The sequence below is a fragment of the Lytechinus variegatus genome, chromosome 1 (assembly GCF_018143015.1).
Source record: "Lytechinus variegatus isolate NC3 chromosome 1, Lvar_3.0, whole genome shotgun sequence".
In the NCBI taxonomy this organism is placed as follows: domain Eukaryota; kingdom Metazoa; phylum Echinodermata; class Echinoidea; order Temnopleuroida; family Toxopneustidae; genus Lytechinus; species Lytechinus variegatus.
The window spans coordinates 40,438,161-40,462,605 of record NC_054740.1 but is presented as its reverse complement, the minus strand read 5'-3'; the positions used below and the strand labels follow the sequence as shown (position 1 = coordinate 40,462,605).

General features: G+C 37.5%; 1 protein-coding gene across 1 annotated transcript in view; it reads right to left on the bottom strand.

Moving 5' to 3' along the window:
• Nucleotides 1-2,217: 2,217 nt before the first annotated feature.
• Nucleotides 2,218-24,445, bottom strand: part of LOC121430596 (guanylate cyclase soluble subunit alpha-2-like) — a 142,300-nt gene continuing 120,072 nt past the window's right edge. The window contains exons 7-9 of the mRNA XM_041627916.1: nt 16,405-16,548; nt 10,943-11,097; nt 2,218-4,622 (exon numbers count right to left, since the gene is read on the bottom strand). Of these exons, the coding sequence (XP_041483850.1) occupies nt 4,442-4,622; nt 10,943-11,097; nt 16,405-16,548 (480 nt within the window). The 3' untranslated portion in view covers nt 2,218-4,441. The remainder of the gene's footprint in view (nt 4,623-10,942; nt 11,098-16,404; nt 16,549-24,445) is intronic.

The following is a 24,445-nucleotide window of genomic DNA, read 5'->3' as shown; positions in this document are numbered from 1 at the left end:
ACAATGACGCAACAATTACCATACATTTCGATAGAAAATACGCCGATTCTCTAGACCGAATTACAAATCTATATTCAGCAGTTGTGTAACTCGGCCTCTACGCCTAAAATATCTTTGAAAACACTAAATTGTTCTCGTTTAGGTATTACCTCCAAAATTACATTACCTCCCATACATCCTGTCGAAAAAAATAAATTGTGCTTGAAATATTATCCACCTTCTGGCAGGACATTCTTTTAAAAGCCTTATCAGGCGTAAAGACCATTTTGTTATTCATAGTATCTTTTGCTTAAAAAAGCTTAAAAAAAAGAAAATCCCCCCTTCGGGAAGTCGCTTGCCACAAATTCAAATACTTAAAAATATTATAAAATCAGATCTTCAGTTTCTCGAAGAGTCGTTTCCGTTCATAACTTTCTTTTTGCCACAGTCATGGTGATTACACAAGGGTTTCCTTCACCATCACCTAGTATCGAAAGGCATTGGATTTAACGGCAGTATTTGAAAAAAAAATCCATTAATATTTAATTCTTTAAGAAGATAGGTTGTAATTGAATGACTTGCATGTGCATTCTTAATTTTTTTTCATAAATATGTGTACTGGCATTTGGGAATTCACGCAATTAATCTATTGAAAATGCCCTTCGAATCGTGATGAACAGCTGAGAGGTCTTTGTCGAAAAATTGGTGAACCTGGGCAAAACATAATATTACTTGGTAATTATGGCAAGATAATGCAGTTAAAATGTGATAGAAGCGCCGATGGTGGTTCGTGATTCTAGAAAAAACAATTAACAATCGTAGTTATTTTGTAATGCATGCAATAAACAAACAAAAAATTGAACTGTCAGGATGCATCTGATCAGGATAGATATTTTGTTTTTAAAAATACCTTGCATAATAATAAAAAGCCCACCAAAATGGAAATTGTCTCCTCACAATAGATTATATCATACATGATAAACTTTATCTTGACGTCTCACATTGGCTTGTATATACAGAGGTTACTTTATAACTGATTTTTTTTTCAGATACCATACAAAGATAAGAAAATAACCCGATAATAATCATAAACCGTTTTGTCCCCAAAATACTTCTTTTCTCATTAATCGGTTATAGATATCTTCAGAAATCATGATGTGAGGAAAAGTGGAACCGAGAGACATACCATACACTTTAGATGGTTAGTCTCACATTGGTTTCTATATACAGTGTCTATTTCATGTCTAATGTCTTTCAGATACCATACAAAGATAAGAAAATAAGAAAAATACACATTTTGATCCATTTCAGCATGCCGTAGCTTCTTCAAAGCTTTGTATCAATCACCGAAAAGAAAGAACATGGAAACAAAAAATAGCTTTATGAAAAAATGATGTTAAAAAAAGATCATACAATATACAAGAGCTATACAGTTTTATTTTCTACATTTCCTGTAAATGAAGATATTTAATATGAAATCTACCTCCTTGTGTTAAGCAAAAATGAATGAAGCCTGTTTGATTGTAAGGGAAACGACATAGAAAAAAGTACACACCATAACAAATATAATGTAAAATAAAGTAAAATTACAACTGCTACACTCGAACATGATCGCCTGAACGATAGTTTTTTCCTGTAAACTCCTAAAAAACTTGGTTACTTTCAGTTTAAGTATACTTTGATCACCCAGCGTATTGAAAATACATTGACATATTTAATCTCCAAAATAAACAATTATGAAGATTAATAACCTGTACAAGATAAATTAACACGCTACATCTGCAGAATGCAGTGAAAGTGCCATTAATCGATAATTAAAAACCACATCTGTTGGGGGTTTTAAGGCCATCGCACTCCGTACGGCTGTTCGCGATCCGATTTTGGAACAAATCGCATTTTACTAATTTTCTGAAAATGTGAATGGAACATATCATTTTATTTGAGGTTAAAATTAATTGAAAGAATACTAATATAACCATTTTGAAAGATTGCAAGCCTTTATTTTGGAGTAAAGGCCATATTAGTTTCAAATCGTAGCCAATCGTACGACTGCTATGACGTCATTACGACTAGATATTAAATTCGCTTTTATTCTAAGGAGGATAAGAGCAGAGTCACATATTTGAACATAGGTATTTGTACGATGATTAAGAACATTTCACAGTAAGATATTCCAAGTCTGAATATTAGCATCAAATTCTACTACATTTTTTTTAATCGGGTCGCAGAACAATCGTAAGGTGTGCGGTCGCCTTTATAAAGCTGTTCGTAATATTTACGCACGACTGGAACATGTTCTTAGGTGCTAAGTCAGCTCCAAAGGGATATATGATTTACCACGAGAAAGGGTCACCAGTCGTGAGCACAGTCACTCGTAACTTGCAAACAGCTTTATAAAACACTCGCCAGGTTCCAAAATACCCGTAACTGTATGCCCTCCTGCTGTTACTAATGATATGCCAGTATGGTATGAGAGCTACACACGTAGAAACAGAAAAATTATTTCCCGTAAAACAGTTTCTCTCATTATTATTGATCCGTTTAAACATTTTATTTTTTCATCATGAACAAAAAAAGATCATTCAGCATACAACAGTGATGATCACATTACAGATTGAACACATGGTAAATGTTACTCATCAGATCTCTTTATGAAATGCATACACACAAGTCCTAAAACACTTTTATTGCATTTATAATACTCAACACTTTCAGACCCCTCAAGAGAAATACATCGTCCGCAGAGTAATGAGTTCTTAAAATTGATAACATAGTCTCTCCATAGAGATATACATGTATACTCTATGAGTCTCTCAGACTTCTGCCGATGACGCAATCTGAGTTTGAATTACCGAGCATGCGCATGAGATAAGAATCCGAGATTGGCTAGGCCTGGCTCCGCCCACATCACCTGCCACTTAGGGGCTCAATGAGGTCGCGTCGCCAATAGACATGTATGCATTGAATGAGCGAATGTGACTGGACGGTCTTATCCATGTTTTACATATTGATTTACAAGCCCTCTCATCGTATAACTCACACAAATTCTAAAGAGAAATACATTCCGTCTTTCGAAATTCTAAAATCAAAATATTCTTTTCATTGCGTCATGAAGATCACGTCATAAACACACTCATCTGAAAAAGAATCTCTCATGTATAAACTCTATCATGTTTTTAATCAGTGGGAAAATATTAGGTTCAAATAATTGGTGGGAGACAAAACAAACTACGTTCCCTTCATCATCATCAAGATTTCATCATCAATAAGAACACATTCTAGTCTATTTTACATTAACCACCATAACCAAATTTTAATCTGACAACCCATTCACTCAATATAATTTTATTTGATTTCATATCAACAATCAACAAAATGTAATGATGTCGAAGGTGTACATTTTTTTAACGCCATATTAATGGAGAAGCCCACATATTTTATGCTACTTGTTTTTCACTTTTTATAAGACGATGTCAATCTTAATCATCAAGTCAAATTCAAAATGAACTTTTGAAGTCTTGGGAGCAGTATGGAATTTAGATAAGTTTCAATGAGGTTTGTCGTCGTGGTTACAACTTTTACAGCTTTTGTCATATATGTTCAGGTGGCGGATCCAAGATTTTAGAACGACCCCTCCCCCAATAAAAAAGGGGGCACAAGAACGGGACATGACATACCACATGGTACGGTTTGTGGAGACCAATGGGTCAAGTGTGGGGTTGGAGGGTAGGGGATGTTTCTCCTGTTCCATGACATTTACTCCGGCGACGACGGCTCCGATGGAAATTCTGCACGTTAAGCCAACAAAAAATCTAGCCCCCAAAACTAAATAAAACCTTATCCTTACAATATTCCTTATGCCGTCTGAGATATCAAGCCCGGAGCAAATGTCAAAGAAGCAAAAGTCGTGTCACGGTTCCCCCTGCATCTGTTGGACATGTAGGCCTATGTAGCATAAGAAGACATCATTTCTATTGCAATCAATCTTTGTGCATGGTTTGCCAAAGGATCCTATACGATCAATCGTATAATTCTTAGTAGCTTTAACGCCACATGAGGTCGGCCCACCACCCAACGGAGTATCAAATCAGCCATTGTGTTTGTGTGTGCTACATAGGCCTGAATCTAAAACAATAGGACACAACTTGAGAAAGTTCGGGAGCGCACCTGCAGTCGTCTAATTCGAATGCATGCAATAAGAAAGAAATGTCAGATTAAAACCTCGCAGTTGATTAGGGTCCGTAACGAAAAAGGTTGGCGATTTATAACAGGTATGAAAGAATACTTCTGATTGGTACCTGGTCAGCGTTTTGAATAAAATACGCATGCATGGCCAACCTTGATTGGCCAATGTCATTTGGCGATTGATGGCTAACCTTTGTGTTACGGAACCCAGGATCTACCTCGTCCTGATGATATCAAATCGCGAAAAGGAGAAGGGATTGCGCAGATTTCTTCTTTATTACGTAGGTATCTCGACGTGCTTCTTGTCTCCGAAGAGTTCTACGTCCACGGGGTCATCGGGGTTGGTGTCGTAGCCATAGAGAAAGTAAGGGTTGCCGGGGATGTTAGCAGGGAAGGCGGCGGGAAGTGTGTCTCGGGCTCGTTCCTCGAAATGATAAACTCCGGTTTCAGCGAGAAGACTGTGAAAATGGGATAGTCAATGAGAAGAGAGAATGCGATAATATTATGGTGATATACTTATTTTAACACCATGCTTTGACTACTACTACTGCCCTGTCAAAACGTTTTAAGCACGTTGCTTAGACCCGTCATTCTAACAAAAAACTGTTAAAATTGTTTGAGCTTCTTAAAAATTGTTTACATTTCTTTTTAAAAACAAATTCTAACAACTTAAAAAAAAATATTTGTTGGAGTGACGTGTTTAAACAACGTGCTTATTTTTTTTTAAACAGCGTTTATATATTGTACTACTATACTACTGCTAATACTTCTAATACTACTACTATTAATAATAACAATAATGGCAACATTGATAACAATAAACATATTAAAAATTATGATAATGATAATAACAATAATAGCAATTTATTAGTATGATAAAAATGAAGGAAACATGTGGCAGATTATATAACGTATTCATGGTTCAATTTGCTTTCTACTACATGTACCCGTGTCACCAAATCTCCTCGGTGATATCAAGAGCCAACCAAGGGAAATACCGATGTTCACATCACATTATTCCGGTAGATAACAACATCCAATTGATAGTCAAAATTCACATAATTGCCTATATAAACCAATCTCAGAGAAACGTGACATTTCTTCAAAACGCGGCTGAGTTGCAAAATCTACCCCAAACACGCAGTGACACCAAGGAGTGTTATACTATTCAAGTATCATTCCTTTGTGAAGTCACGCACAAAAAATCACTAAAACGTCAATTACATCGTGTTTGCACGTAGGTTCACGAGGCGTGCATTTCCTAGTTAACACAAAGTTTGTTAAATTGGCGCTTTGACGACAACATCACAATGAGATAACCTGCCAATAATTGACAAACCTTACTTTTACACCCCGAAAATAATTGTAAATATAATGCCAGGAGAAAATTCATCATTTGTCAAATGGATGCAGTACCAAATTTCAGCAACATGTTCACAGTTGTACGTGAAGAAACAGAAATAAGACAGTTAGAACATTTTAAAGATTAACACTGATTCACCTAAACACAGCTCTACGTTTAATATTTGTTTTTCACATGTCAACTCACTGACCAAAAAATATTGTGTGATTTAAGTGCATTTACGGACAGGTCACATCATACAGCACACTCCAGTCCAGTTGCATGAAAGTTATTACCAAGCATTCTGACCATGGCAATGATAATTGTTTCTAAAAAAGATCGTTTTTATGGCGCAGTCACATTTCCCATACGGCTGCCGTACGGAGAGTCGAAAACAGCCGTTTTAACATTTTGTAAATACCAGCAACATATAGGTGGTTCGAATAAAAATGAATCAAACGGCTGTTTTCGACTCGCCTTACGACCGCCATAGGGGAAATGTGACTGCATTACACAAGAATCAAGGTATGTGGCACGTTCCTTTTAAAGGCAAAGTCCACCCAGGTGTAAAGTTACCTTTTTTCAGTTCATAAAACAGCGAATGAAAAAGTAACACTTTAAGGTTGGTCAAAGAACGTAACAATGCGAGTAGCTCCCCACATCTAATAAAAACCTAACAAATCGCATTATTTTAATGATGTATTCATGGATGACTGAATATATATATATATATATATATATATATATATATATATTTTTGTTTCAGTGAAAGATGTATGCAAAAGGAAACATCCCCTCTGAAATGATGACCACATTATACTGCAAATATGAAAATACGACGTGACACATTTGCAGTTCTTTCCTTTATACCAGTTACGATGGAAATAGAAGTGGTAGCAATGTGAATTGCATTTTATTCCCTGTGGTAACGTTATGAAAACGATGTGGTTTGCTTCGACGCCTCATTCTAATATGCAATTTTGTAATAGACCAATTTTGTAATACAACCACAAAAAAAACACAAAGTTTACACGTTAGGTTGGTCGGTAGGATATACATGTATCGTGTCGCGTGACTGATAATGTGTTTATTGGTCAAAATGGCGTCTGAAATAACCACAGCAGTATGCAATGATAATAAATCAAATTAAGATATTCATGCGTAGAAAGATGTTCCACTAATAAAAAAATATCATGATAAACGTACAGTCGCACTTAGATACTGATAAAAAAAAGTATTGAACGTCGAAAATTGCGGTTTTAAATCTTTGCGCCCCCATCAATCTGGGGAGCGTTTCATCAATTTTTCTTTGTGGAATCTGACACCTTTCTTAGATTTTGATTGACTAAGAGGTACCGTTCCTGTGGTAACTGTCGGATAAAGTCCTTTCATGAAACGCTCCACCTTCTTTCCTGTTTTATTTTTGTCTTCGCTTTTTAACAGAAGGTTGTAAAGGTTAGTCCAAATTTAAATAACATCTAAGACAAACAATGGAGAACTTGTATTCGCTAGCTTACCCCATCCCGGGAAGAGGGAGGGTAGGGGCAGTAGTACAGTGCTAACCCAATTTTGATTACCTATCTCTTCTTTTTTGTTTTTTAAGGAAGGGGGATGCTCTCATATATGCTTTGATTCATTTTTTTTACGAGGGGGGGGTATAATCCCCCCCGGTATTAGCTTTCCATGCAGGTTACGCCCTGGTTTCAATCCTAATAATGCACTTTTTTGAAGATGATTCGTGCGCATGCAGTGATAAACGGGAAGAGGGCGACAGCTACTGTCATTTTTCAATTAGTAAAAAAAAGTGGAGAAAGGGGAACGAAAGACGAACAAGTGGAATGCCTCTGGCCGTCTCACCTGCATCACGCGGTTCAATATAGCAGCAGTGCTGACTTTGAATACTACTCTAACTCGCACAAGATGTTCAGTGATACATGGTTACTCTTATGTCCACTTTTTATGAACTAGACCAATAAACTTACAGAGATATGATGGTTATTCAGCAAAAAACCCCAACATGGCCAAAGTTCATTGACCTTACATGACCTTTGACCTTGATCATGTGACCTGAAACTCGCACAGGATGTTCAGTGATACTTGATTACTCTAATGACCAAGTTTAATGAACTAGACCAATAAACTTTCAAAGTTATGATGGTAATTCAACAGATACCCCCGATTCAGCCAAAGTTCATTGACCCTAAATGACCTTTGACCTTAATCATGAGACCTGAAACTTGCACAAAATGTTCAGTGATGCTTGATTACTATTATGTCCAAGTTCCATGAATCAGATCCATAAACTTTCAAAATTATGATGGGAATTCAACAGATATCCCCAATTCGGCCAAAGTTCATTGACCCTAAATGACCTTTGACCTTGGTCATGTGACGTGAAACTCGTGCAGGATGTTTAGTGATACTTGATTAACCTTTTTAAGTTTCATGAACAAGGTCCATATATTTTATAAGTTATGATGACATTTCAAAAACTTAACCTCAGGTTAAGATTTCGATGTTGATCCCTCCAACATGGTCTAAGTTCATTGACCCTAAATGACCTTTGACCTTAGTCATGTGACATGAAACTCTAATAGGATATTTAGTAATACTTGATTAACCTTATGGCCAAGTTTTATTAACTAGGTTCATATACTTTCTAAGTTATGACGTCATTTCAAAAACTTAACCTCAGGTTAAGATTTGATGTTGACGCCGCCGCCGCCGTCGGAAAAGCGGCGCCTATAGTCTCACTCTGCTTTGCAGGTGAGACAAAAACGAAAGAATACTTAACAAAATGTGTCGAGTATCTTAATAATAACTTTAAAATATGAGGGGGAAAAATCACATTTGGCTCTTCTTGTCCCAACCTTTCGAAGTAACATGGCGCCGTCCGAGGGTGCATCTGAATCTCTTTTTTCCCTTTTACTCAAGTGAGGGACCTTCAATTCATTCCCAAATTGATACTTTGATATCTAATATCATACTATGTTTAATGTATGGATGGACCCTACGGGTAGGGTCCATGATTTAATATAGGGACAATTGAGTTCCAATACATACCAATGAGAGATGACGACATCCACGTATATGCACGAATCACATTAGACGTGATCTTAAACCTCGCCACGCTAATGTTGTAATTTTGCACATTTCTACAATCAAATTCAGCAATCGTTCAATTTATTCTATACTAAAGAAGCTATTAAATATCTATAATACTTGGGCAATGTTTAAGCAATAATGATCAGTATCAATTATGTAATATGAGAAACTATCCCCCAGGATCAATTCTGCGTACAAATAATATTTATGCAAATGAAGAGCTTTATTCTTATAGGCTTAAAAGTTGGAAAGGAAATATGTGGTTATGTACGTACATGATAAGAAGGATGTAAGCCTACACAAAACTGATTATATCGAGATAAGTCATATATTGAAATCATGGATATGTCTTGAGCCAATGCAGACGATTTTAGTAATCAAGAAAAAAAACATTCTTCCCTTTGGCGTAGAGTTCAATCACACGCCTTGCCCCAACATCAAATATAATTCACAAAATTGAAATTCCATTTCCCCTGGTCGTAAAAGCAGGGTTTGCTTCACAGTGCGTTCAGCGCTGTGAAGGCGAACCCCAAACACCCTTACAAATCTAAAAACAAGGATTAAAGTAAGTAGATTTCACTTACAGGATCCGCTTCCAATCTTTATTTGATAATAATTCCTACGTTCTGTCGCATTCTTTCCCTCCGCTCCGTGCAATTCTACTGATAGGTATACGAATTTCATCAGAATAAATGGTTTTCAGCGCAAGAGGACCATCACGGGGATTCTTTTCGTCTTCTATACCTCAAGCTTGAGCGTATGGATGAAGTGATATCTGTTTACCAACGAATACCACTGAGTGTTTGATGGTAGATGGATGACACCCCCCCCCGCATACACCATCCCTTATGCAACTGTCACATCGCAGGGAAACCAAGCTTGGCGGACAATTGATAGTATGTTATTACCAATGACATACTATTGGTCGTAGGAGTCGAGTTTGTTAGTTTGTTGGTGTGACTTTGAATTGAGTTGATTACCAAATATATCAATGTCAGGTACAATTACATGGTATAGCACATCACATAATAAACAAAACATTTGGTAATTGGAGCTAACATAATAGCAATAATTATGCTAATCGAGGTTATCCCCAAATAATGTCATTATCATAGTTCAAACAATAATTTTAACTAAATCTCAATAGTGTACATCAACTTCAGTAACTTATTACTGTTGCAGAAAACTTTACCGACGTATGCTATGGAAGGCCATCCCTGTAATTAACAACAAATGCCAAAGTTTGCTACAGTTAGCATGCGCGTGCTGAAATCAATCATGCGCATGTTTGATTGACCAATTACCGCGTTCTATTTATGTTCAGCATGCGTATGTTATTAACTTACATCAGCTTGTAATGTACATGATACATATCAGTGCCGTAGCATTTCTGTCGAGTTGAAAACAACTGCGTTGCGATGTTGAAACATCCTCACTCCTGGGAGTGTATGGGAGGGGACGGTTCTTGTTTCAGCACTTTTCCGCAATTTGCCAATTTTGGCAAAATAAACAAATTACCACAAAGCAATGTAAATAAAATCCTTTAATAAAAATGCAATATACATCCTACCAAGTGGTCAGTTTTTGGATACTTTGAATACAGACACACACAAATAAACACCATGCAAATTAAACATTTTATGGCACACACATATACACATACGCGCTTGCATATGCTGCGAACCATATTCTTTGCATATTTACAATTGCAAAATTTTACTTTTTACAGAGGCAAATAATTTTTTTCATCATGTGTGTATGAAATAATAAAAAATGTCAGTAAAGCAACTCTTGTCGTACCTATATTTTGAATTTTGGTCCGACTCAAACCATACACGTCCAGTTTATACACACACACACACGCACACACACACATATATTTACATATGTCCATGTATATGTAATAGTAATACCTCAGTCAAATTTGCTCTACGGCGGCCGGACGGCGAATCGAACACAGCCGTTTATACATTTTTTGTAGCTCTACATATACATGTAGCTAGTTTGAATAAAAATGCTGTTTTCGATTCGCTGTAGGAAAAACGTTACCGAAGTATCAAGTATAAGCTAGTATGGTGATAAAATGAACTTCTATGTATGACAACAATCTGAGTTTACCCAGAGTTCAACATAACAGGTCACAGAGTTAACAAGCCTTATGTACAGTCCCATCAACGAAATCACACTAAGACCAATCGAAGGTGCGCCATGGGAAATAACGTAATAACTCTGATCGGTAATGGGCCATTACTGTTTGTGTGACCGCAACGTTAAACTAATAGTACATTATAACTTAATCACAAGATATGTGCGAGGATGTTTAGTACTTACACGTGGGTGGTTGGGCTAACGTTGATTTTGAGTGCTTCGCTGTGTGACTCCATTTTGTTAGCTAGGGTGACGTTGTTACCAAACAGGCAATACCTGGGCATTTTCTGACCGACGATTCCCGCCACAATTTCCCCCGTGTGCAGGCCTATACGCATCTGTATAGAAAGAAGAATGATATATGACACCACCGTAAGTCATGGAATCAATTGAAAATCAAACTTTTGATAAGCTAGCCTAATATGATAATAGTACTACAGTTGTAGAGAGTTGAGATTGAGTGAGAAACATCTCAACTAGATCACAAATCTATAAAGGTATGGATAAATCTGACTTCTCTTGGAGGCCACAACAGCAGGCTTCCAAACAAGGGAACATTCATTGTGTTACGCAATGAGCCGGGAATGTTGCCATGCCAGATACGCATAATTGAAATATGCAAACAAGTAGTAACGGAGAATTCCATTTATCCGTTATTGTTGATGAACTACTTCCGTAGTCAATTTCAAATTCAATTTTTGCCGCTATGTATTGCATTCTCTTGATACTGATATGTGGTCGTAGGCATCTATTATTCATAACATTACAAATCCAACAATAAGCATGATAGGTAGACAGGTACGAGATTTTCCATTCTCTGGTCCATGTACTTGTTTTTGTTCAAAAATAAAAATTTAGAAGTTAGCTTATCAAATTATTTTGGACTATACGTCTACTTTTTTTCTTAACTTTTGGAGTGCCAGATACACCGCAAATCAAATTGATTATGTACATGTATCATTGAAAGGAGACATCTAATTGCAATTATTCCTTTCTTTGCTATAGCTTTAAATTCGCTTTGAATCATTATCTGAATTGGTATCGTAACAGTAGCCAATTGTGTCACCAATCTCAACAAAAGTTGTTAAATGTAAGCATGAACAATATAAAACTGCGTTGGTATAACTGGAAGCTTTGAATTCGTCAATTTTCAAACGTGAGCCTCCCCCATCCCTTGTAAAATCAAAAGAGATTGCTGAAAACCTTCACACCTCTAAGGTCAGGCATGGTCGGGTGGAAGTGAACTGGGGAGCGTTTCATGAAAAGCTTTGCCAGTGACTTTCGCTGACTTATTTGCTCTCTGCCAATCAGATGCAAGGATTTCAGTAGCTTATAACAATAACCACTGGTGATCTGTATCATGAAATATTCCCCCGATGAAAATTCGAACGATAAGGTACATGTTATGTTAAAAAGGTATTGCAATACCTTTGCCCAGGTAAATCATTCGACAATAACACAGGATGATGCAACAGTCATAAGAACGAAAACGATTCCAAACTGATCGATACTTTGTCATTGGTACTCACGTAATGAATTTGATCGGTGTGGAAACGGTTTCATGGGTGTGACTGTGCACGTCAAGGAGTAGCTCAACGTGCAAAGAAATTTAGGCCAACATTGCGAGTCATTACTAATACACTGAGCTGTTTTATCCGTAATCAACCTTGGCAGATACTACTTAGGTTTACAACACGATGCACTTGCTTGGGATAAGATAAAACCACAATAAAAGCTTTTTGTCAATTTCAATTCATCACACTCGATAACAAAGACGGATTTGATGGTATTGTATTAAGGATTTTGTGCCATCATGAGTTGAAATACATGAATTAATAATGATTCTGTCTCGGTATAATCTTCCCAATCCAAATTCCTCTCATCTGAACATCGTGATCTTTCTTTCGACAGTTTAGTAGTGTAACCTCCCACTTCCATTTTATTAAATTACACAGTATTAAATACAATGGAACATTTTACAATCAATCAAAAGGGATTATGCGTATTATGAATTCGCAAGATGTTGATCAAACATACTAACGTCTTTTTTCTCGAAAGGCTACACTCTCATTTAATTGCTTTACCCAACAACACAAAGAGAACCCTTTTCCAACCAATAAATAGGGATTATTATCTATTACTTTGAAAATAAATTTGCAATATCCTAATAAAATAACTCTGAAAGCATTTAAGGAGGCATCCCTTTAAAAAGGGAGCTACTACTTCCATTTTATTGCATCACAAACAAGCACAAAGACGACCTTTTCAATTAATTAAAGGAATTATACTTGATTGTTTTGAATATTTTCTAATGTATTTATAACAAGGTGTTATAGGATAGTCCCTAAAGCTTTGTCACGGGTATATCAATATATACGACATAAAGGGTGTTGAATTTTTCGCAATCCTCGAAGTTGGTATGTAGGTGAGAGTTGGTGATACACTTTATTCCTTAACACTTTATGATATCATATTTTAATAGATATGGTAATACTAATAGTCTTAATTGAATAATGAGATTCCCAGTACTGTATACTGATAACTGTGTATGGGGACAGTCAAATGTTTGAATTATATACAGTAATTCCTTCTTTCAAAATGCACAAACACAAAAAAGGAAGTGAGAGCGACATTATCGACTATATCTGTTTGCATACTGCCCACTTTGTGAATAAAACTGTTAAAAATCCAAATTTGAAAACGTAATAACATCATTAACATCAATAACATTATTATTTCAAATTAGATTTTTATGAAAATTCCAGTGTAAGCAAAATTTGATTTTTCACCTTTCAATCAAATAAACTAGTTGTGAAGATACACGTATGTGTTCCAAATATATCGTCACAGCTAGGAAAAAAATCATAAATAAAACATGAATTTCCAAATGTTACGAAGGAGTATATCAATCTGTATACTTTTTTAATGATAATAATTTTTCAATATTTCAGAGCGAGTGACATTTCTGCAATCTGTTATTAACATGCTACCGCCCTTCCCATTTACTTAAAATATCTGACAAAACTAATAACAAAGTGCTATGAATAATTTATAGCCAATTTAAAGTAGCTGATACGAAGCTCATATCTGTTCTCACAAGTGCAATTTTCATAATTTATCGACGAGTTATCATTGTCAGCTATATAATCCAGGGATGTTATCATGGTTATAGGATTGGCGTCGTCGGTCTTGGAAGCATAGAGGATGCAATAATGCATCACCTTAACTCCCATTCCCGGGTATATATATAGCTAGGGTCGCACCGAAGCTGCAGAGCCTGTGAACAGGATTAAAGTAAGCCGATATTAAATCTACCGCATAACGCATCTTCACACGTTGCCAATTTAATACAATCTCTTATCTCTTCACGCAAGGTGGGATCCATAATTAAAAGAAGGATTCCCTTTTTTTTGCTCAAGCCGAGATGGAAAGGTTGCCCAAAGCGCATCGAGAATGGGCGGTAAAGGGTTGATGATGAATTATTCAATATTTCTGGGTCTGTTGGGGACAAGTTTTGACAAAGAATTTGGTTTAGAAGTGCAGAAACGCAGAGCTATATGTTACAAAGTGCATTTACTTTTTTTTTCACTCATGAATAAATTTACTTTGGATACGATATTGTTGTTGTTATCAGAATAAAGCCATTCACCTGTTTGTGGTATTTCCAATTATGTTTTATCTGCGTTTAGATCATATTTGCAACGAAAGATCAAATAGAAGCCTACATACACTTGAACGTATTCTAGACTTGACCAGTTATTCAACAATTTACCTTAAAGTCAGTCAAACATTTAAGAAAATATGCCCACTTTCCTGTTTGAAGTGTCTGGTTTTATTCTTTCATTGAGACGAGACAAACTACAATCAATCATATGTCTGTATCTATTTAACCATTCACATGCCTTTATTAGTAGTGGGGTTACCAAAACATAAAATATCAATGCCCTAGATCAAATTGTTCATGGGAGGGGGAGCGGGGGGGGGGGGGGTTGGCTGAGTTTCGAAGTTCATGGACATGCGAAGAACATGCAAAGAATTTTCGCCAAGGAACATGAGGAACAATCCCATCCCGGCGAAGAGGAGTATTTCACGTTTCGATTCGGAAGAGCACGATTCGCAATTTAAGGTTTGATGATTGTTTGCGGGCGAAAGGAAGGGAAATAATGATGTAAAACAAATGAAATGGAGTGCACACGTGACCTGGCATTCGTCAAGGTGTCCATTTTGATGCGAGAAGACATTCCTTGTCACGAACATACGCATCGCTTGGACTCACGCCTCATTTAAGTTGGATACTTCGCATAGACCGTGGTCTTTCTGAGATTACCAAACCAAGATGTAATGTGTATGGAAAAGAGGACTCACTCTACCGAGAAACCATAAACCGCCGATTTTTCCGAGAATGATCCACAAATGAAGAAAAATACAACACAGCGAGCATGAAATCCTAATCGCATCTTATTTCGATTGAGATAGGTCAAAGACCTTATGTCCCATTACCTTTCAAAACGGTGTAATCACTCTGTATGACGGATATCAATATACTAAGTGGTATTACCAAGGATGTTATGTGCCCTGGATATTCAGAAGGTAACGTTTAATAGCGGGGGACGCATATACACAGTGGTCTACTTTCATGGATGGAGTAAGTTATCCATGTCTGGTCACAGCTCTAACTTTTATTTTCAAGCATATAACCTTGGCGTACACAAAATCCTTTTAAACAACTTGTTTAAAAATCTAAACAGTTGATTAAAAAGTTAAACAGTAATTGTTAGAGTGACGGGCTTAAACAACTTGCCTAAAGTTTTAAACAGCGTTTTTACAGTGTAAGGTGCTAATACATTATCAAATACCTTATTAAACCTAGCAGAGTATAAGAAAGCTAAATGATAGCAATATTGATATAGCACAAAGATACACAGATACGTCTCTGCATTTCTCTACGTAATGTTGCGCCTAAGTTTGAATCAACGTATTCCGATGTCAGTTTGAATTTTTAATATAACGGAAATGTAGCAGATTACATCATCACTTAGGAGCTCAAACTGAGAGTGAAGTTGTTCGATTAGTAGATTTATCATGGTGAAGTCACTAATACTTCGTTCCCTCTGTCGTGCGATCCTTTACGAAAGTAAAGATTGGCCTTTCGTAACTGATCTCGAACTTCTATGAACCATTTAATTTTATTTACGACCAATACGTTTGCCATGACTGATCTGATACGATCTGATAAGATCACTTTGATTACTCCACGATTAAGTACGCCATTTGAATCTTGGCGCAAATCGCGACAGTTGGAACTAAGTATTACGCACTCACACATTTCCAGATACACTTTTGACTCTATATAGAGCTAACTTAAGTGATCTTAGCGGAGAATCGACTCAATTCGAGCCAGAGCAACTCTGAAAAGATAGGTAACAGCTTGTGGATCAAGAAAACAAAACTATTGAAGAGAAGCTGACCAAAATATTCTTTTTGGAAGAACTTAGAATATTCATGGCATACCTAGTCGAACCATGCAGAGGAGCCACGTGGACAGATTATAAAAAAAGACAAATTTGACTAGATCGGGAGGCCAATTCCTCAGTAAAATCTGAAAAGATCTGAACAGGGTTTCATTCTCAACGAAATTTACTTACCCTCAGTGCGTTGCCTTGATGTGACTTGACGGCGGCGGCAGCCTCCATCATTTTGATCGCCATCTTAGCTGCTAATTGCGCATGCGTATTGGAAGATTTGTGAAGACCCGAAGCTACGCAGTACGCGTCACCAATCGTTTCCACCTAAGGAAGATAAAAGGGAGAGATGATGCATTAAGATAGGCAAGTTTATTCGTATTACCTTTGGAAAATGTTAACGATAACATTCTTAAACCATCAATTTCGACTGGTTCTAAAGCAACCCCTGACCTCCTAAAGTTTTGATATTGATAATAATTGGTGGATCTATGATAAGCGTTTTTTGCAGAGAATACAAGAGGATGAAACCATTTATATCCCGACTATAGTTCGAGCTACCACATTACCAACAGCGCCCAGTGCATTCAATGAATTAATCCTGTCTGATAATCATTTACATAACCTTGGTTGTGAATTTCTTGCTAAAAGAACATCCGCCATCGTTTGGATTCGAACCCATGACCCTTTGTTTGAGATATTAGGATCAGAACCACTAGACCTCGACTCACCCACACATGGCACTCAAGAGAGAGAGAGAGAGAGAGCGGTGCAGCAACAACACAGAGACTCGACCCAAACCTCCTTCAATTAACAGCGACCCAATTTTCTTAGCCTGTCCAAATTTTTCTGACCAAAATCTCATTCATTTTGGAGAGAATTTTTTTTTTGCCGATCAAAATCCAAAATCACCTTCATCCACCTTTACGAGCACACCCGCTTTGAAAATCGTTCCCAGGGCCTTACACCTACGCTATATGTGGCTATGATGATGACCGTTATAAAATAATTGGTGCGTGTTCCTATGCAAATGATATTCTGATTTACTGCTGGGTATTCTGGCTTTTCCCCAGGAATTTTATCTGTCCCTCTTACGCTCAAATAATTACCACACATATTATTCTCCTTTATATGGGCGAACAGCACACGGGGTGCAGTGGCTTAACCCAATACTTCTGATATGAATACTAGCCCAGAAAATGACACGAAGTGCCTGGAGATTGGGACTTGATGTATTGGCATATCGGAAGAAATGACAGGATTCATCAATGGGCATGGTGACGAGGTTCATCCTCCATGGTGTCTCGGGTCTTCTGAAGACAGTAGCAGAATTAGAACAGGCGACTTTATAGCCGTGTAACCCAGCTAACATTGTCTGTCAGGAGAGACCAGCAATGTAACTCATGAATACTCGAATGCAGGCGAACAGAAAAGTGGGGCAGGGGATCGGAGAGAGGTTAATGAAGGAAAAGATCGTGATCGGTATATCGATAGCAGGACGATAATTGATGAGCCCTATCGCGATTGTAAATCACACGCGTAGCAGAGGGAATGAAATTGCATGCAAACGAATTGTTAGGAGGGAAATCTCCCGTTTCAAGCTTGTAGACCTTCAATCTCTTTAGTTCTTTGAATATGAATATCCAGAGCGAAAAATGTGTTGTTTCCTTTGCATAAAAAGATGAAAATTCCATACACATCGCATAGTATTAATAATGAATTTTTCCGAATTCTTATCGACTCAGAGAACACTTCCAAAAAATTATATAGTATTGTCTTATAACTGATTAGAAGAACCGTTTAATTGCAGAGTACGTGCAAAAACAGATGCGTTTCACAGACAATGCATGTAAAGGATATACACGAATTAATGAATTAAGTAAAAAAAGAAAAGAAATCTGGACTGATTAGAGAGTGAACAGTGAAAGTTCAATGTCGTATAATAATAATCTATAAAATAATTTTATTCAGCTCATGCTTTGAATGTAGGTCGTTATCACAAGGGGGCGTGATAATTTTTACGAAGGCTCGACTGCTACCTGTATATTTTTGTTATTGCCAAAAGTGATCATTTTATCATCAAAAAGGATTACTTCAGCTAGAATCTTCTCGATGCTGTGAAGTCTTTGTTCCAGGCTTTAAGTGCATTACAGCTTGGACAGGGATTTGAACAGCGTCAAACCGACTGACATCTCTGCATTATACTACAACTAGACGGATTAGACGAGACATTTTGCAAAATTAACAAGGTACTCGTCAAGTATACATGGGAACGTTTAATAATGTAGAATAAGTCTAACTAGACATGCTCCGTTAAATACCAAACAGAATTCTTGCTAAGGTTGAACCCTTCAATCAATGTGCTATGTCGAAACTTCTTGAAATTGTAATTTTCAGCTGACCGGAAGGACGATACGGATGCGAACCTAATGGCGCCAGACGGGTTTAAGCTGGACTTCACTGGGCAGTGGACAGTGTCGCAGTGACAATTCAATGGCTGTCATCAATTGCAGCTATCAATCATTACATTTTACGGATCACATATTCGATTCTTCTTTTAAAATGGAGTAGACATGTGGTGAAACCTCAGTGGCGACGAAAGAAGCGCAGTGGTTTCTTCGCGTTTTTCTTTTTCTTCTTCACTCTGGGAAAAGAAACTGATATTTCTTGTTTCAAGAGACACAATGCGAATTCTTGTCTTCTTTAAGCCTTATTTTCGAAAACCAGCCCCTCCGTCACCACTATCATTTTTTTTCTATTGGAACATTTGCCATTCTCAGAGAAGGGAGGAGGAAATGTGGAAAGATGGAGAAGAAGGGGGGGGGGGGGTGGGGGAGGAGGACGCTACACGAGAAGCTTATATAATGTGGGGACTGCAGAGGTTCGTCGATCTGGTTCGTGCGTGCGCGTCCGAACGGGTCCGTGAATGTTAGTGGGAGAGCTAGTGTACATGCATTGAGCTGTAGAGTCTCACATAAAGCTCAGTTTGTAGGAAGAGAGAGATGTAATGAGAGATGGAATGGAGATAATCAACGTTTTGACATTTGTAATGCTAAAACGCCAGCAGCTCAGGTAGACAAAGGGAGAGGAGAGAGAGAGAGGGGGGGTTTAAAAGTGAGAACTTTGCATGTTCCGCACCATATTACGATCAACGTGGTGACTTCGAAAGGGGAAAACATGTCTCCGGTAAAATCTTTTCTAGAACATGTGTTGTACCGTTACTGGGTTTCCGGGATTGAAAAGGACACCCACCTACATCTCAAACATGTGATATAGATAAGATTCATTGCTTATAGGCCTGACAGCTCAGGTAGTTTATCATTTATCGGAACAGTCGGTTGTTGATCGCTTAAACCGGTATGCCTATCGGGTGTGCGCGTGAGACGGCTATCTTGGGTAGATATGGAACAATAGGGATTTGGGGCGATATTAAGTGAATCCCTACAGCTATCGCATAGCCATTATAGCGAGGTGCCGTGGCCGAGTGGTCTAAGGCTATATATAGAAAGTCCGGGGTTCAATCCCCGGCCACGGCACCTATGCCCGTGAGCAAAACATTTAATCTACAATGCTCTTTTATCTTGCTTTCAAACAAATGGAAATGCTGTATGGATTATTGGTAACAAGGTGTGCACTTGTTTAAAAAAAATTATGATCACGGCTATACGTAGACTGAGATTAATACTATTTAAAAGGATAATTGTAATTATCCTTCTATAGTAATCATCTAGGGCGCAAAGCCCTTCAATTGGTAGCGCCATTTATCTTTCGTATCCCGTCACTGATCCAATACAAGTTGTTTGTAGACAGCGAAAGAAAAAAAAACTATTCAGACTGGACTTACTGGTTTGTGGGTGAGCATCTGGGTAAACTTCGAGTTCTCTTATTTTCCTAGAACAACAAACAAACTCTACGCGTTGAAGTCTTAAGCCTATATTTGGGCGAAAACTGACATTCTTTACTTCCTCTATCCGCTTTGGCGCCCTTTTTTGGGGGAAAGGATGCGATCTTTTGTTTGTAACCCTTCCTTCCCTCAGGTAGCGCTGTCAAGCTGCCAGTCAATTTCAGGCTGAATAAATACATTAATCGCATCTAAAAAGCCTTGAAGAAAGACTGTGAATGGGAACCAACGGTTGGCGCTTTCCTGACTAGAAGTCTTGTCTACATTTTCCCCAATGTCGTTGACAGTGGCTTCGCATTTGAATTCAACAACCCCTGTGGTTACTGCCCTAACGGGCCTGAGAAGGATCGTTTCACGAAGTGCCCAACCAATCATTTCCAATGGCAGATTTTGATCTTAGCCAATCCGATCGAAGGATTTCTGAAGCTTATGACGATTACCATTAAAAATCAATGACAAATCGCTTCATGAAACATTCTCCAGGGATTAACATGATACCTGGACAAAGAAAGGAGAGACCTGAGGGTTTGAACTGTCAATCACTGGACTATTGAGTGTTAAGGTCAAGCGGCTGAAAAAGAAGTAGCCTTACAACGACGCGTAGGACGCCAGCGATTCATAATGTTACCAGGCTGCGTTTTAAACATCAACACTTCACACGTTTCTTAAAATCAGTCTTTCTCAACATTTCAAGTTAATCCTTTATGATAAAATTTAATCGTGGAAATTGAAAGAGAAATGAAATGAAGTTGTTTTATCTGACAGATCAAAGAGACTGGGTAGCCTGACAATCCAAAGTTATTTTCAAGATCAATGCATTTTAGATTGTAGTTTACTAAGAGTATTCGATATTGATACTATTGATTCTTATCAAAAACTTTGTGAATAAACATAAAAATTTTCTGTTTATTCTTGGATTTTAATCCAGTGTCTTGTCTCTCATTATAGTCTATCTCGGTGGGAGAATCGTCTTTAGAACGCTATAACTAAATATGCCTTCACAAACCGTCTTGGCGCAACTTAGTAGTATTGGTCTAGACACCTTCGGGCAATGCTTCACGATACATGTCATTTGACATCAAAATAATCACCAGACTCAGACAATGCTAACAAAATTAGTGGAGGAATTCAAGTGATGCTTGCAAAGAATTCCCACATGGAGTTGGAAAGAGATTGCAAGGTGACAATGAGTCAAGGATGATCAGGAGTGTAGAATGACATCATCGTCTCCCGTATGACCCGCCAATAACTACCAAATGCAATCCAGTGTGTCCTTGAGGGTTTTTTTCGGTCGTCGATTTTTGCGACCCTTGCTCGGGTTGGTCTTCGAGCTCTGCAAAACCTCTCTTGCGACCTGTCACTTCCGTCCACTCGTCATCTCATTTCAACTTATCTTGTCGTACAACTTGAACCGGGAGATCATAAGGGGGTGGGTCTTGAGGCTGTCTGGTACGGACGACCGATACAAGATTCTTGTATGGCGCCAAGTTCGCGCGCACATTCTGCATTCGATCACGTGACCTTCTTTTCATCAAATGGCCCAAAAGGGCGAGATACTCTATGCGGAGCACAGTAAAATGACTGGGAAGATCTAAAGACATGACCCATATCAATCGGTTAAGATAAGAGATCCATGTCAGATTAGATTGGGGCGGAGATAGGCAGAAGGACGGCAATTCGAAACGAGAAAATAGAAGGCACAAAATTGAATCCCCAAGATGACCTACTTCTATGAGAGCATAAAGTCCCCAAAACACTACTTTACCCAAAACATCAATATCAGAATCAAGCCCATAGTTGGAATTGGACCTTTAATAACTTTGAAAGGTTACACTTAGATGGATTTGCTCATGTATATATGCACTAAAATGTTGCTTGGGGTTGAATATGAATAAATCAATAATCGGATTTAGTTATAGGGAGGGTAGGGATAGGACGTGTCAATGTAGGCATTGGATTTCTCACTTTATCTGCTTTTGAAAGCCTCTGTAGATATTTGGCACCTAGCTTGTGTCATTTAATCAATTAACAAGGAATCGAAACACCACGGCATATTTTGTAATGTACTTGAAGGAGACAGAAATAGATTGTGTGGTATGTGTGTGTGAGGTGGGGGGGGGGGGTAGGGAGAATATACGTAAAAGGAAAATGTGCAGCATTGCAAGATTATAATGTATTACCTTGGTTACGATATAAACTGTGGCCATCTTCATACTCGTCCCTTGACACAAAAATATTCTTGTACCCTTAAAAAAAAACCAAGAAAGCCCACACCTCTGCCACATTTTTTAAGATATAAAATGACAAATCAGTTGAAAATTTAATCAGACTACAATGCCTTTCGGCGCTCCTTTTTTATTAAAAAGCCATTTGGAAAAAAACATCTAACTGATATGAGCTGCTTTAACTCATATATTTAAAAAAAAAGAGAGAAACAAAAATGTGGTGACATCCATCATTACGATAATCAATCTCGAAACAGACATTTCCTTTTTCAATTCTTGCCTGATGATTAGTTTACATTAGTTTCTTATTTCATAAGCAAAGTGGCCTTTAGTTGTCCCGGTTGTTTTGTACCATTTAAATAGTTATTTTGATGATCTTATCTGATTGCATTACTGTCACTGTTTGTTGTGTATCTGCGTCAATATCGTAACATGATTACGTTGCATTGTGTTTGTAAGTATTTAACACATTACTTGTCAATAAGCGTTACAAAGAGGACATGGCATGCCTGAAAGGGATACAGACTGCCGCCACAGTTTCCAGTGTTTTTAGTTGCCCAGTAGATTCTTGGATAGGCAGAGCAGCCGACTACTACCCCAACAATTGCAATAAAAGGTCACTTTAGGCTAAATGAATCTGTATTTTCTTGATTGTTCAGTTTACGTGAAACAATATTCCATAAGGTTTTTAAGATCATATCAACTTTAATACCCAGAGGGTGAACCTTCGTGAAGAGCAACCTTAGATTGAGATACCTAGAACTGTGAAATAGGACAAGTCTGGTGACAACAAACTACCAGTAAGAAGGTCGTGGGCTCGATCCCCTGGCATTTCATATTAAAGGTCAAGTCTACCTCAGAAAAATGTTGATTTTGAATCAATAGAGAAAAATTAGACAACACAATGCTGAAAATTTCATCAAAATCGGATGTAAAATAAGAAAGTTATGAGTTTTGCTCATTTTTAACAAAATAGTTACATGAACGAGCTAGTTACATCCAAATGAGAGAGTCGATGATGTCACTCACTCACTATTTTGTTTGTTTTTAATTGTTTGAATTAGACAATACTTCAATTTTTACGAATTTGACGAATAGGACCTCCTTGCCTGAAAGACAAAATGTTAAAATAATGGAATTCCACGTGTTCAGGGATTAATGAAACTTCATTTCACATGATAATGACAAGAAAATAAAAATATTTCATATTTCAAATAACAAAATACAAAAGAAATAGTGAGTGGGTGATGTCATCAGCTCCCCATTTGCGTACTGACCGAGATGTGCATCTAACTGTTTTGTGAAATGAAGCGAAACCTTAAAATGCCATAACTTTCTTATTTACATCCGATTTCGATGAAATGTTCAGTGTTATGCTTGTTGAATTTTTCTCTTTTTATTCAAAGCAAGTTTTTTGTTTGGGTGGACTTGTCCTTTAAAGAAATTGTGTAAACGGCATTCAACCCACTTGAGGCGATAAGAGTAAAAAGAGAGACTGGTACCACTACTTTATCACACCATGGACCTATTACACAGGCATGCAAGATGCTGTAGAGACTATATCCCATATCGTTAACATGGCGGAGCAGAGGATTATCGCTTGTGTTTGGGGGGACGCAACAATAGATATCCTCCCATGAACAAAGAAAACTAATCTGCTCCGCCGCCGTGATCAACTTTTACCCCAAGGGCAATCAACTTGCAAAATTAATTTTTCTGATATTTTACATAGAAAGGGCCTATTCAAAATGTAATTTGCCAAGTTACATACACTCGTAAATCATTTATCTTCATTATGATTTCATGAGGGTGTTTTTCCTAATCTGTTTGAAGTGAATTGCACCTGCTCGATATTTCTGATTCATGGATCCAACTTAAAATAATTATTCAATATATCTTGGGGAAAATACATCATAACATTTTTTTCTTCAAAGTTTTTTATCTTAAAAAGCTGCAACCGTAAATTAACTCGGACATAAATAGTAATAAGAGATTTTAAAAAATGTTACGCCAGCCAGCATCATTTCAAATCTGAATGAGAACAGGTAATGAAATATGTTTCTTCCAGGTTTGCCATCATGATAGATGCAGTGTTACC